Source organism: Pyxicephalus adspersus, chromosome 4, assembly GCF_032062135.1.
Source record: "Pyxicephalus adspersus chromosome 4, UCB_Pads_2.0, whole genome shotgun sequence".
Lineage (NCBI taxonomy): Eukaryota > Metazoa > Chordata > Amphibia > Anura > Pyxicephalidae > Pyxicephalus > Pyxicephalus adspersus.
In genome coordinates, this window is record NC_092861.1 from 7,586,340 (window position 1) to 7,601,339 (window position 15,000).

General features: G+C 41.1%; 1 protein-coding gene and 5 non-coding genes across 6 annotated transcripts; all 6 read right to left on the bottom strand.

Annotated features, from left to right (window-relative positions):
• Positions 1–6: 6 nt before the first annotated feature.
• LOC140328022 (uncharacterized) lies at positions 7–3,497 on the bottom strand. Its single transcript, XM_072407313.1, has 2 exons — positions 2,985–3,497; positions 7–1,164 (listed from the first exon to the last, which is right to left on the bottom strand). Exons 1-2 carry the CDS (start codon positions 3,429–3,431, stop codon positions 325–327), a joined length of 1,287 nt encoding a protein of 428 aa, XP_072263414.1. The 5' UTR covers positions 3,432–3,497; the 3' UTR covers positions 7–324.
• A 575-nt stretch (positions 3,498–4,072) lies between these two features.
• On the bottom strand, positions 4,073–4,144 carry TRNAE-UUC (transfer RNA glutamic acid (anticodon UUC)). The gene has a single exon. It is a non-coding gene; the product is annotated as a tRNA-Glu (tRNA).
• A 3,187-nt stretch (positions 4,145–7,331) lies between these two features.
• Positions 7,332–7,417, bottom strand: TRNAY-GUA (transfer RNA tyrosine (anticodon GUA)). Its single transcript is given in 2 exon segments — positions 7,332–7,367; positions 7,381–7,417. It is a non-coding gene; the product is annotated as a tRNA-Tyr (tRNA).
• A 1,038-nt stretch (positions 7,418–8,455) lies between these two features.
• TRNAE-UUC (transfer RNA glutamic acid (anticodon UUC)) lies at positions 8,456–8,527 on the bottom strand. Its single transcript has one exon. It is a non-coding gene; the product is annotated as a tRNA-Glu (tRNA).
• Positions 8,528–8,755: 228 nt separating this feature from the next.
• TRNAY-GUA (transfer RNA tyrosine (anticodon GUA)) lies at positions 8,756–8,845 on the bottom strand. The gene is given in 2 exon segments: positions 8,756–8,791; positions 8,809–8,845. It is a non-coding gene; the product is annotated as a tRNA-Tyr (tRNA).
• A 4,519-nt stretch (positions 8,846–13,364) lies between these two features.
• TRNAE-UUC (transfer RNA glutamic acid (anticodon UUC)) lies at positions 13,365–13,436 on the bottom strand. Its single transcript has one exon. It is a non-coding gene; the product is annotated as a tRNA-Glu (tRNA).
• Between the last annotated feature and the right edge of the window lie 1,564 nt (positions 13,437–15,000).

The following is a 15,000-nucleotide window of genomic DNA, read 5'->3' on the forward strand; positions in this document are numbered from 1 at the left end:
GAGATCAAAACTTCATTAAAACTGAAGTCTTAGGTTATGTACACACTTTAGATTTTTGTCATTGAACGATCCTATCCAACGACAAAATATTAAAAGATGGATGAACGAGCGCTAAAAATACAGCACCATTCTGCTCTATGGAGAGGGGAGGAAGGATACGAGTGAGCAGCACCCCACGACGCTCTCTCTCCTTCACGCGCATTACAGTTGTTTGCCTTTTGTCGCTCATGGATCCCCAGGAAAGATCCATAAACAACATCAGACGGCCAGCTGCTAACCGTTACAGCAAACCATGCACTAATACTAAATTCTTCATCTTCTAGGTCATGGGGTGGAAACTTGTTCAAATTCTGTAACACTGTTTAACACCATGGCATCCTGCCATTCCACAGCACCAGGTCCATTAAAATACTCCATATACTTTTGCCTGTTGAGTTTGGCATTGGCTTCGGGTTTCTGTGCTTGCATATATTGCAATGGTACAAGTCCTGGACATTCCGAGCGCCACTCGCCAGGAATTAATGTTGCATCTTCTGTGTTCTCCCGGTCCAGCATAGTCATAGGGGAATATTCATCAGTGTTGCTCCGCCTGAGGAAGTTGTGGAGAAGACAGCACGCCATTACAACCAGTTCAATCTTGTGTGGCGATAAGTTGATGGTTGCGCGGAAGATCCTGAAACGGTTTGAAAGAAGTCCAAAGGCATTTTCTGCAACACGTCTTGCTCTGGAAAGGCGGTAATTAAATATCCTTCGTTGGTTGGTTAGATTTTTCTGCGAATAAGGTCTTAAAATGTTGTCGTCTAAGGCAAAGGCCTCATCTGTTACAAAAGAAAAGTTAAGACCCTCGAGTGTCTCGCTGGTTTCGGGCAATTTTAATTGGTTTTCCTTTAGCTTTTCATAAAAATGAGTTTGCTCGATGACTGCGCCATCAGAGTACTTGCCATTTTTGCCGACATCGACCATTATAAACTCACAGTTGGCGTTGATGATAGCTATGATTATGATGCTGAAAAATCCTTTGTAATTATAATACAATGATCCACTGTGATGAGGGGGGTTGATGCGTACATGTCGTCCATCTATTGCCCCACCGCAATTGGGGAAGTTCCACATTTCTTCAAACTGGCTGGAAATGAATTGCCAATCTTCAGAAGTGGTAGGAAACTGGAGAAACAAGAAAGACAAATGTTTTACAGGGTTACATTATTTTTGATAAATTATTAAACATGATCTACTTGTCAATTTCCTGGACACAAAGGCAACTACTCAAATTAGTGAGTAATTGCTTTTTGGCTCAGCCATAGCAGTGAAAGTGTTATAAATGAAAGTAAACCATATAACTGTGCGTTACTAAGGATTGTGGTAACAAATGTTACAAGCACAACCCCTGTCAAGTTTTATGCTGCACCCTGTCACAAGGCAGAAAGTGGTGGGAAATCCAAAACGTTATTGTTGCCACCACATGAATAGGTTTGGGGAAACCTTGTAATTTGATAGATAATTGGAAAAGATATTAATGACAATATTCAGGGATATATGTCCTAGCGACAACTGTCTAAGAAGAGACTTCTACTCACTTTGTAGGGATTTTCTCACTTTATGTTAGGTTTCTAGGACAGGAAGTTAAGAGGTATCTCCCCATAGGGATACAGAAAACAAAAAAAAACTGACAATTGTAATGAAAAAATAATATATATTAAATAAAAAATAATAAAATAAATCCTATCTCCTGGATTCCTATCTTTTCGTACATAGTTAGTCAAGTTGAAAAAGACATAAGTCCATCAAATTTAACAATTAGGGAAATAAACATATCCCTCGTAAAACCCCATAAACATCCAGAAAAGCAAAAGACAAAAAAAAACACCGGGTACAATTTGCTCCAACAGACTGCAATCAGATGTTCCGTGGATCAACAGTTTTTTTCTGTGCTTCTAGAAATCATCCAGCTTTTTCAATCTTAAGAACTTGCTGAAACTACTTCCTGAGGGAGCCGGTTCCGCATTTTCACAGACTTTTACAGTGAAGAATCCCTTCCTTATTGGGAGCTTAAACTTCGTTTCTTCAGGAGTAAAGAGTGCCCCCTTGTCCTTTGTAAGAATCTTAAAGAGAACCATTTGGACCGTTTAAATTTTTATACAAGCTGATCATATTCCCCTTTATATGTCTCCCTACCAAGGGAGAATAGATTCAGTTCAGCTAATCTCTCCTCATAACTGAGCTCCTCCATTCCTTTCATTAGTTTAGTTGCCCTTCTCTGCACTCTCTCCAATTCCACAATGTCCTTTTTGTAAACTGGTGCCCAGAACTGGACTGCATATTCCAGATGTGGTCTGGCCAATGCTTTGTACAATAGCAGGATTATATCTCTATCCCTGCAGTCTATTCCTCTTTTATTACAAGAAAATACTTTACTAGCTTTAGATATTGCAGCTTGGCATTGCATGCTGATATTAAGTCAATGATCTACCATCCCATATTCGTCTTTTGCCATACACTGCAAAAAATCGGTTTCTCAGCAGAACTCCAAGCAGCCATACAAGAAGGCAGAGAAGGTTCCATTCACCACAAAGTTACCCAATAGACAAAGTGTTCTGGGATTAGAATGACCTTGATGCACATGATTGTCATGTTAATGAATGATTGCCATTTCATGAATTAAAGCCCGTCATTTTTCTTGTGGTAAACATTTAGATTGTGAGGTGGGCAGGGTCCTCTCCTCCTCCTGTGTCACTGTTTGTCTCTGTCCATCATTTGCAACCCCTATTTATTGTACAACGCTGCATAATATGTTGACGCTATAAAGAGTGGAGATTGTGGTTAATCTTCCAGTTCGAAGGAATAGTAATAAATTTCTACATTAGGGAGAACGGAACTTCTGATCTTTAATTCAGATTTTTTTTTCTAGATTGCCACTCTGGCTAGGTTTCCTGGAAAACACTTACCATAACCCACAAATACAAAATAATGAAAATACGACTTACCCTAAAGTATTTTCCCTTCAGCACCTGGATGATAGCATGGCACGTTTCAGGAATCAAGACACCCAGCGCCTGCGGTGAAATAGCCGTGGTGAATTTAAGGTCCTCTAGTGATCTGCCGGTGGCCAGAAAGCGCAAGGTGGCCACCAGCCTTTGCTCAGCCGAGATGGACTTTCTCATGCAGGTGTCTTGTTTCTGAATGAGCGGGGTGACTTTGCGCAGCAGGTAATTGAAGTTTTCATCCGTCATCCTCATCAGGTTCCTGAAATCGTCGGGATCATTTTCTCGGATCTCCGGCAGGATGGACGTCTGCGGCATGGAATCTCGAGTGGCCAGGTAGTCTTTCGTCCAAAACGCTCTATGCCTTTTGTGCTTCTTCAGCTTCTTGTAGCAATTGACCATGGCTATGGCCAGGGCAGCACGGGCTTTGCGTCTTGCAACAAAACTCATGCTGGATCCTTTCTGAAGGGCCCGAATGAAAACAACCAGAGCAAAGCAGAGCAGAGGGAGGGCAGGGCTGACAATCTACATCACTTCCTGCCATACACAGGCAGATCCTACAATGCTTTGTGTGCAGAGGGGGTTGGTTGGGGGTGGGGAGAGGGGGTCAGTGCAAACAAGAAGTGAATAGATCCTGCAAATGTAACCCTTTGTTTGACAATTGTCTCAGCTATAATCCATGCAATTCAAACTAAGGTGTACACATGCACAGGCTCTATAGAGGTAAAATTCATATTATGGAAAAGAAAAAAAAAGATTTTTGTTAATATCCATGCAATGCCATCATTAGATTATTGTTACTATATATATATATATATATATATATATATATATATGTGTGTGTGTGTGTGTGTAAAGGAGAAAACCTGCTACAGAAACTAGGATATATTATAATTATTATTATTATTATTATTATTAATAATAATAATAAACAGGATTTATATAGAGCCAACATATTATGCAGTGCTGTACATTAAATAGGTGTTGGGAAATAATAATTTTTAAAATAAGAATTTTTTTTTAACTTTAGAAAAGAAAATGTTTAGAAAAATTCTAGAAAAGTAAGTGACATTGAAATAAAAGATATGAACTTCCCATACCGGGAGTCGAACCCGGGCCGCCTGGGTGAAAACCAGGAATCCTAACCGCTAGACCATATGGGAGTCTTGCATGATACAGCTTCAAGGACAGTTATATAGAACCAAACTTTTGAAAATAATATTTGTGATAGGTCTATTTGTATATTTTGGGACACATGGATTAGGATCCTGCTTTAACAACTTCCTTCATATGGGAGAAGGGAGATAGGGCGGTAGTTGGAGGGTAGGGAGGGGTCCAGTGAGGGTTTCTTTAGGATAGGGAGAATTATGGCATGTTTGAAAGCTGAGGGGTATTTACCAGTAGAAGAGGAGAGGTGGAATAGTTTGGTTAGGGCAGGGGCCAGGGTGGAGGAATGGGGACAGAGTAGATCAGAGGGAATTGGGTCAAGTGGACAGGTAGTAGACAGAGATGATGAGAGTACAGGTGTGGGGTTTAGGAGGGAGGCAATTGTTGAGAAGAGGTTGCGTGGGTTGGAGGCTTGAGAGGAAATAACAGCAGAGAAATAATTTTGCTTGGTGACAGTGAGCTCAGTGTTAAACCTTTGTAGCTTGGTTTTGTAGTCCATGGCGTCAGCACTGAGGGCAGATTTCCTCCACTTGCATTAAGCTGCACGAACAGCCTTTTGTAGCTGTTTGGTGTGATTGTTGTGCCAGGGTCGGGGGTTGGCAGGGCGGGGGTAGCGATGATCAGACAGGGGAAATGGTGAGTTGTTGAAGGAGGGTAAGGTTGCAGAGTTTAGAAAATACTAGATCTAAAGTGTGTCCGGCTATGTGTGTGGGGCCATTGATTGATTGCTGTGTGAGTCCAAATGAGGAGGTAATGGAGAGCAGTTTGCCTGAGGAGGGAAGGTTGGGCTCATCCATTGCAACATTAAAATCACCAAGGATTAGTGTGGGCAGGTCATGGGAAAGAACGTGTAGGAGCCAGGATGCAAAGTTATCCAAAAATTGTGATACTGAGCCAGGGGGTCGGTAGACAACAGCAACAATGAGGGGGTAAGGGGCTAAAGAGACAGACAGAGTGGACTTCAAATGAGGTGAAAATGAGAGAAGGTGGGGTAGGAAGGACTGTACAGCTAGGTGACAGAAGGAGACCCACGCCACCCCCTACTTTGTTGCCAGGTCTGGGGGTATGTGTAAGGTGCAGGCCTCCATAGGCAAGAGCAGCAGCAGAGTCAGAGGGGGAAAGCCAAGTTTCAGCGAGAGCCAGAAAGTTCAGAGACTTAAGCTGCGTACACACGTGCAATTTTTGTCGTTGGAAAGGATCTTTCACGATCCTTTCCAACGACAAAGGACTACACGATGCATGAACGGTGCTGTACATACATAGCGGCATCCTGCTGCGCGCTCTCCCCCTTCCCTTGCATTAGGATCGGTCGTCGGTCATCGTCCGTGGATCCGCCAGGACGGTCGTTCAGACGATGGACGACGCCGACTGTACTCACAGATTTTTCACGCCCTATAATCGGCATCGGCCAGATATCAGGTGAGAAAAATCTGACGTGTGTACGCAGCTTTAGAAAGGAGAAGGTTGTGTATGGAGGTTAATTTGTTGCCAACAGATCTGGCATTTCATAGACTGCCAGAGAGAGGGGGTAAGGACTTATGGGTAGGGTGAATGAGGATGAGGTTAGGGGAAGGGAAGGTCTTGCTGGGGGTGTATGGAAGGGGGAGGCAGTGGGGGGGACCAGGATTGGGTGAGATGTCACCAGAGAGTATCAGTAGAGTAGAAAGGTGCAGAAGCACACACAGAGACATAAGGAGAGTGAAGAGACAATGCCCCTGATTCATCAAGCCAAATCGTATTATCGATCACGCAGTCGTATTAGCGATCCGGAATCGTGCGCGATCGCGCTATTCAACAACCGAAAAAGCTCGCGCACGAAGCCGCGCTTATCCGACAGCTTTTTACTCGCGATCTTGTATTAAAAGTTACTTTTTTACGAACGATTTTTTGCCCAATCGATCGTTCGTCGTTCGATTGGAACGATAAAAATTGGAAGTGTGTACGCACCTTAAGGGATAGTGAACAGATAAATCTATGAGGAGATTAAAGTTGGTGCAATAAATTCATCTACAATGGGAGACATACCATATACAACCAATTGAGGGTTGCAGGGGAAAACAATTGCGTACACAGGGCTGTTATTTGGCAGAATGGGAGATGTACCATATACAATGGTATCAGACAAGAGCTCGTTCTGTAACTGTTATGTGCGGGGAGAAAAATTTTAAAATAATTTCCAAGTGTGTCAGTTTGCAATTTGCAATAGGAAAATAAAATGTTTTCATTCCTGCTATAAAAATGCATAGCAATGCAAGTAATGTTATCCCAGCCAAAAAATGCACATGACCATTACACGCTGCAAAACATACACTTGTGTTGGGTAAAACAGGGTCTTGTATGTTTTTAAAAATACATGGGCAGGGTCTTAAATTGCGTACACATGTGCAATTCTTGTCGTTGGAAAGGATCTTTTATGATCCTTTCCAACGATAGGAACCACACGATGCATGAACGAGCTCTGTACATACAGCACCATTCTGCTCTATGCAGAGGGGAGGAGGAGAGCAACGGAATGGACGATGCGGGCTGTACACACGCCAGATTCTTACCCAATTTCTGCCCTAAACTGATTATTGGGCGAGAAAAATTTGACGTGTGTACGTAGCTTTAGATTGTAAGCTCTTCAGGGCTTCCTGTGTCACTGTCTGTCTGTCATTTGCAAACCCTATTTATTGCTCAGCGCTGCGTAATATGTTGGCGCTATTTAAATGCTGTTTATTAAAATAATAATAAGAATAATAATAATGGGCATTTCTTAGGGGCTTGGATGTGGATCACTGTTTTGTTGCATAACAAAGTGCATTACCTGCACTAAGTTTAAAATTTGAACAAAACAACACACCACATCACATTAGATCTTCAAGCATTTTAGTGAAAAGGAATCCTAGCAGATTAATATAAGTTATATATTTAGTTGCAATAGAAAAGGGAAGATTGTGAACACTTTAGCAGAGATCAGCATCAAAAGGATCTCAAGCTGCTGGATTCTTTCCCTCAACACTGGCTAAAGAAGCTCAGCTTGTAAAACATGTAAAAGTCATATTATTCTCAACTTCTTCTAAAAAAAACTAAAGATACACAAAGAAAAAAAAAGACCTATCAGACTTTCTATTAAATCAAAAATTTTGTAGGAGATAGAAGAAAATATATTTCTTTGCTTAATCATCAATTGAGTAAAATATGTCCTTCGAGCCGGAATCGAACCAGCGACCTAAGGATTGCTGTGTTTCCTCTACAGTCCTCCGCTCTACCAGCTGAGCTATCGAAGGATTGGTGATTGGTCCTGGCTATATGTGCATGGGGTAGTTGTGTTTCAGAGTTTAGGTTTATTTAAACTTATTTCATTTTCTTATTAGTAGTAGTGATAGTGTATGGCAGCACAGAATCAATATCGTTTGCCATAAAATTTTAACTACCACCAGTTTATTCTACAAGGTTTCTGAGAAATGCTACATTGGGGGTTCAAGTGGAACTTTAACAAAAAAAAGAAAAAACACCACTTACCTTTACTGGTGAAAAGGCCTCCCTCTTCTTTCCAGTGTATGCGTGACATTGGCACTTTGTTACAATTATGATTGCTGAGGCATGCACAATCCCAGACATACGCAATAGGAGCAGCCCACAGTTTCCTTGGATTTGTGGCGTAGGTGGTAAATATTTTTTGCATTATATAAAAGGGATCGGCACCCTTTTATGTAATATTAAAAATGTTGCGATAGGTCTCCTTTAAAGTCACTTACCTTGCACGCTGAAAAGGAGCAGTTACAGTGCGCAGCAATAATATTTGCCAAAAAGTGGAACTACCATCAGTTTATTCTACAGGAATTTCTTAAGGAATTTAATAAAATGTAATAAAAGACAGCAAAGAATAAAAGCAAACAATAAAAAACAGCAAAGGGGCAAAAACAGCTGCCAGTGAAGGGTTTAATGCTTAAATCATGCCTGAAAGCTTCAAGCAGTGTCACAGATCTGTAAGACATCTAAAAGTACACTGCTCAAATCTGGCTTTTCTGTATTTCATCTCAAAAAGCTATAAGTAAACTATAGAACTAGACATTAAAAAGTTACTATTGCACAAAAATATGTTTACTATATTTGTGAGTACACACAATTTTAGAACTTGACTGTTTTGTTTTTTTTAACTAATTGCATTCTTTAAAAATAAATAAATATTTATTTTTTAAATAGATACATACACATACATGTGTGTTTTCACATGTGTGTTAAAAATAAATAAATAAAAATGTGGATCACTGGATGTTCGATTTCTTGACTTATACTTAGATATTTTAACAAAAATACTGATCTTCCCATACCGGGAGTCGAACCCGGGCCGCCTGGGTGAAAACCAGGAATCCTAACCGCTAGACCATATGGGAGTCATACACTATCTGCCTACACTGAGCATAGATCAGTATTGCGGTCTCTGAAACTGCTCCACTTCCACCCCTACCACTAGTATTGTAACATTAAAACAATAAGCACTACCATAAAGAATAATTGATACATAGACCAAATTACAATGGAAAGAATAAATATCAATATAAAAGAAAGGAGTTATAATATTAGGCAAAAATTAGCGTTAATTAAAAAAAAAAAAAAAAACTTCCTTCGAGCCGGAATCGAACCAGCGACCTAAGGATCCCTGCAGGATTTTCCTCTACAGTCCTCCGCTCTACCAGCTGAGCTATCGAAGGGATAATACCATTAAGTGGTAGAGCAGTATAAGTCCTGACAGCTTGTTAAAAACAGTTCTCACGATAAAGTAATTTGTAGGTGATTTTGTTCTTCACCATTTCTCTCTTGTTTTTGATGCAGAGAACACTTCCAATATGATGCCAGTGCCAATCTCTCTGTCAGAGGGAGACATTGTTTTGGCATTCTCCATTAAGGGATAGCTAGGTGATTCTTTCTTGTAAACCGGAATCCCTAACCCTGTCACTAAACCTACAGTGTTTCCCAACCAGGGTTCTTCCAGAGGTTGCTGGCAGTTCCTTGAGCAATGAGTAATTTATGACTGACACCAACGATCTATTTGGCTATCTGTAAGGGTGACATTCTTCCCACTGGCCAGCAATGTAAGAGGCATTCTCCCCACTGACCACCACACTAATATACTGTGAGCTGTGGATATGGTGATTAAAGGAGGTGTTCCCTGAAGAACTGAAGTGTATTTAGGACTTTCCCTACGCTTAAAAGATCGGGAAAGCCTGTCTTACATACACCAGACACATGGGTGCCACCAATTCCTTGAACCCTAATATACATTTAGTGTATGCCAGTGGGGTATGACAGGTAAAGCTTTGTGTCAGGTATAAATTTAGGGGGCCCACCCCAACGCTCCTTGCTATATAAGTGCCCCCAGGGGTCCCCAATTTGCATCATTAATTTTAGGCTCCTCAAAGCCCCTGATTTTTAAACAGTTTTCCTAATGTTAAATTTTTTACAATGTTTTAAACTTTTGCCTGAGCTGACATTTTACCCTGTGTACCTTGAAAATTCATTTTTACCAATAATTTAGGAGATATGAAAGTTAGAGCGCAGTTGTTAGACTGCAGAATATGACCAGAAGGCTTTACACACACACAGCTATCACACTGTGCTGACAATGACGTCATTATACACGCCCACTTGTACACAGCCCTCCGGGGGATAGAGTTCACAGCCAGCCTTTATGAATTGAACACCTACAGTCCTCAGCCAGCAGGGGGCCCTGCAGCAGCTTGCTTGCCCTGCAGGCAAGGATTGTGCAATTTGCTGCAGGGGCCCCTGCTGGCAGGGGACTGTCCAGGGGCCATCTGCAGCTGCACATGCTGCACTTCAATATGTCCACCCCTGGTTGGGGTCTTCCAATTATGGAAGAATCAGGACCTACAACTGCAGCGTAATATGACTACATATAGGAAATTCAATTTTAATGTAGATTTAAGTAGTTGTTAGTATTGTTCTACTAGGCAAATATCTAGTTCTACTTGGACATCCCACAGTGTGCAGTAAATGTTATCCATAGAATTAGTCCCTTTTTACATAAAGTACTCTGGGGTTTCTATTTTAAATTATTCCCTTGAAATTTGCTGAGTCCTATCTCTTTAGACGTATCCTTTTAGTTTCTATTAAAAATACTGACTCGTTCTGCCATCTAGTGGCCGATACAGCAGGAGTGTCAAACTCAAATACACAGTGGGCCAAAATGAAAAATTTGGACAAAGTTGCGGGCCAACCTATAAATTTATTGAAAAAATATCTATAATTAAGGAAGGTCACTAATGAATGTCAACAGATTTGGGGGCGCTTGTGGGTCCTGATTGAAGGGCCAGCAGAGCATTCTGGGATTTGTAGTAGTAGTGCTGCAGTCACTTTCTACTGGCAGGCCAGCTCTAGTAGACATTTGGTATTTTTTCGAGGGCCAATTATAATTACAGTGCGGGCCTGAGTTTGGCACCCCTGCTATACAGGAAGTCCCCGAGTTATATATGAGATAGGGACTGTAGGTTATTATTATTATTATTATTATTAAACAGGATTTATATAGCGCCAACATATTACGCAGCGCTGTACAGTAAATAGGGATTGAAAATGACAGACTAATACAGACAGTGATACAGGAGGAGAGGACCCTGCCCCGAAGAGCTTACAATCTAGTAGATTTGTTCTTAAGTTGAATTTGTAATTTGTTGGAAGAGGTACACTATTTTATTAAATGCAATTAGGACAGATGTTTATCTCAACATATTATTAGGCAGCGTGGTGTCAGTTACTGTAAAAAAATAACTCACTGCGAGTCAATCACAAATAAAGCAAAAAAAAAACTTTATGGAGCCTAGACATTCATTAACTTTCGGAGCAAGCTGTGCTTTAAATATGCAAAAAGAAAAGGAGCTAAATCTAATGAGTGGCCCACCGCTGAAACTCCCTAAATGAAATAGCGCTGCTACTTAAATTCCTGGCATTATTTGCATCTATACAACAGTCCAATTCGGGGCCACGCATAAGCAGAGAGCCCACTGATCTATAGACGCGAGTGATGCTGGGAATTGTAGTAGCGGCGCTATTTAAGGCAGGTCAGCTGTAGTTCATATTTAGGATTCCCTTGGGGGGCCATACAAAAAGGCCGTTGGGGGCCAGATTTGGCAGTTGACACCCCTGTGCTACTGCATCAGGGCCCTGCACCCTTCTCAATCAACAGGGTCCCCACAGCCATGGCTAGACCTACAATATTGGCAGCCCTTTGATAACCTCAGTTAGATGTATCCTATATACAGCTAGATTAAAGTTATTGAGCGGACTCACCTCTATCATCATGCACTTATGGTTGGCTAAGGCTGAAGCTCAGTCCGCATTCAGAGAACTGCAATTACACTCCCGTAGGTTAATAGCACCATCCAGTGGCAGCCAGCAGAATTATATCATATTTTTATATATAACATAAAAAACTTTTAATAACTTTCAGATTATTGGGGAACACCTGCTATAACTACCATATCCACAGCTCACAGACGCGTGGTGGTTAGTAGAAAGAATGGCTTTGAAATTGCTAGCTAGTGGGATGAATATCACCCTTATAGACAGCCGAATAGATCATTGGAGTTTATCTAAAGCTAAAAGTGATCTAAAGTTATCTATCAACACATGTTTTATTTATAAAAAAGGGTGACCATCCCATCTAAAAAATGAAAAATGTATTGGTGCAGAGGTCTCCTCTCCTTTTTTTTTACTGTAAGATTGAAAATGAAACCTGCAGCAAACATCCCAATTTTGCTCCTGCACATGCTCAACATCGGTAATGCACCATCCGGGGCTTTCCTCTTAAAAAAAAAAAAGTGCACTTTGCATGAATACACGTCGCCCAATGTTGTGCCTGAGCAGTGCGAATTTGGGTGATAAGAAGAATCTGGAAGAAGATGGCCACGCTCGTTCCATCCAGCGCTAGAAGGAGGAGGGAAGCCAGGACAGCACAGAATTTGGGTTCAGTTTGTTGATGGATTGAAGACTTTTAGTAAAGGTAAGTAAGTAAAGGTAAGAGTTTTTTTTCATGAAATTTCACTTTGACCTGAGAGGCACCAATTGCTTATTGCTGAAAGAAATCCAAGCAACCTTTGGAGGAACCCTGGTTGAGAAACACTCTACTAGATGATCCATGTGGCCTGGTCAACATAAGAACAATGCGAGGGAGTGGTGACATTGGTATTATCCTGGTGAAATTGGACAGTTGCTCCCAATTTCAGGATAATTACAATGCTGAAAGTAGAAATAGCTGAACCTTATATCCTGAACTTTAGGCAGAGAGAAGCTGTCGTTACAGGCAATCGTTACATACTGGAGGCAACAGTGGTATCTCAATGTGTGTTTGGCTTATAGACGTTCCAGATTGGGGTATTTTGGGTTCTCACCACAATGTGCCAGCATGGAGGTAAATTTAAGGAGAAAGGCACATGAGTGAGGGTGATAGTTTCGTGTGTCCCGCTGCATCCCTTGTTCTCATACCTACAGCAACCTAACCTGGCAAATCATATCTATTAGGAGTTTTCTGGGATCTGTTCCTACAGGGAAAGTGACTGACTGTACTGCAAAACTATGGCCACAATGGAAACAGTTCTTAGCAATTATTGGAGCTAAGTCAATGCATCATTTTGTTTGAGGGTCAAAAAAAAAAATAACATGAGAATTGGTGAATGGAAGCAGATTTCAGAGAATAGAAGACCCCAAAGGAGTTTGCAGAGGGAGTTTCCCTTGTTTAGGGCCAAGTGACTACTCAACAAATGCATTCAGGAGTTGGAGGGGATAGATGGGATAAACCAACCTGACAAAAGTAGGTGTCAATAGTACCCATTACCAGTATCCATTATGATTAATTGGAATGCCTCTGTAACTAATTACATGCAGTTTGTGCAACTTCCTCAAGTAATTACTTAATAGATCAGTTGTATATGTTTAGGAGCTCTTACATGATATTTATCAAGGATTTTGGATTAAATCAGCTTTCAATATGTCAATTAAGTTAGATTATCTAATTATCTATCTTTTGCTTTTCTATTTCCACCCTATTACATTTTAATAGGATTTTGTTTTTCTTATCTCATTATAAGGAAGCTAGGCCATATGTCACTTTTAAAGTGGCGAATGCCAAAGAGAGCAACATAGAATATTTATTTTCTCCAGGTCCTTTTGTGTTTATTTGGCATAAAAGTAGTGTTGATAAAAAATAAAATCACAATCTTCCCATACCGGGAGTCGAACCCGGGCCGCCTGGGTGAAAACCAGGAATCCTAACCGCTAGACCATATGGGAGACATAAAAGTTTTGTATTTTGAGTCACCTAAAACTGAAAGTTCACACTAATTTAACAGTAGTTAGATTTCAAAAGCAAGTGCTCCTAGGAGCCTAAAAAAAAAAAAAAACATGCAAATTGCAAGGAACATTGGGATGGGGCCCCTGAATTTATAACTTTCACAAAACTTTACCTGTCTTACTATGCTACCCTGGCTGCTTCCCTTATCTGAACCCTAATTTCTCTGGAACAGTGATTTGTTTGAAACCAGAAATGTAGTTGCAAGGGACACTTCTGGCTAACCCCCCCAAAAAATGTCATCATAAAACAATCATTAGCACATAAAAAAACTCTACCCATGAAAAGTTTTGTCCTTATACACATTTCTCTGCCTTGAACCCCAATTTCTCTGCAATGGGGAGGTGCCCAAAAATTAAAAATGCAAACTGGGGCCCCCATAGCCCTCAGGTGGATAAAGTTCACAGGCCGCTTTTTTGGATAGAACACTTTCAGCCCTCAGCCAGCAGGGGTCCCTGCAGTAGCTCGCAATTGCAGGCAACAATACTGTGAATTGCTGCAGGGGCCGCTGTTGACTGTGGACTGCCTGGGGGGCGCCCTGCAGCTGCACATGCTGCACCACAATATGTCCACCCCTGGCTGTATGGAGGGCTACAAACCCCAGCAAAGAATAACCTAAGGTAAAATTGTTCATTCTTTTTAAAAAGTGGAATTATCAAAGAATCCAGATCTAAAACTGCAGCGTAATACGACTACATACTGTGAATTAAATTTTCATGTAGAATTAACCCCCCTGGCTCAGGGTGAAAATTCTTTACAGAAAACGGTGACCCCGAGCCAAACTCGGGGTTAATGAGGACTTACCTGGTCCTCACATGCCTGCGGCGTCCTCCAGCAATGCCGGCCCGGCATCTAGGTCCACTTGGTGATGTCCACATGGGTGTCCCGTTGGAAATGCCTGCCATCTGCCTCCCCTAGCCTCGCATCCCCGCGTGAGCGTTGGAGACGCATTTTCCCACAACTTCTGTTTCAGGTTTTATTAGACATTAAAATATTCCCTTTCCTGTAGAATAGACAAAGAGGTGCCAAAATGTCCACTGACAAGTTCCTCCCGGAGCCTTTGTTCATTGATCCCCATTGTGGTGACAACTGATAGCTTTATTTAGACACAAACCAGGGGATCTTTTTAGTGAATTAGTAGCCTTAATTAGTCCTGAACTTCACTAATCAGAGCCTATTCACATGCTAATCCTGCCACCTCCAGATAAATTATTATTTCCAACTTCTCCAATAGGTCATTCCTCTGTGTATTGGCCTAGGCAATGTCAGCCTATCAGAATTATTATTATTAATATTAATAAAAATAATAATAATAAACAGCATTTATATAGCTTCAACATATTACCCAGTGCTGTACATTAAATAGGGACTACCACATAGAATCCTTACCTCCCAACATGTAAAAGAGGCAAAAAGGGACAAAAACAAAAAGTCAGCGGTGCACAAATTTCACCATGGCAAATGGTAGGTTTGGCTAACTGAGTAGGGTGTGGGCAGGTGTTAATT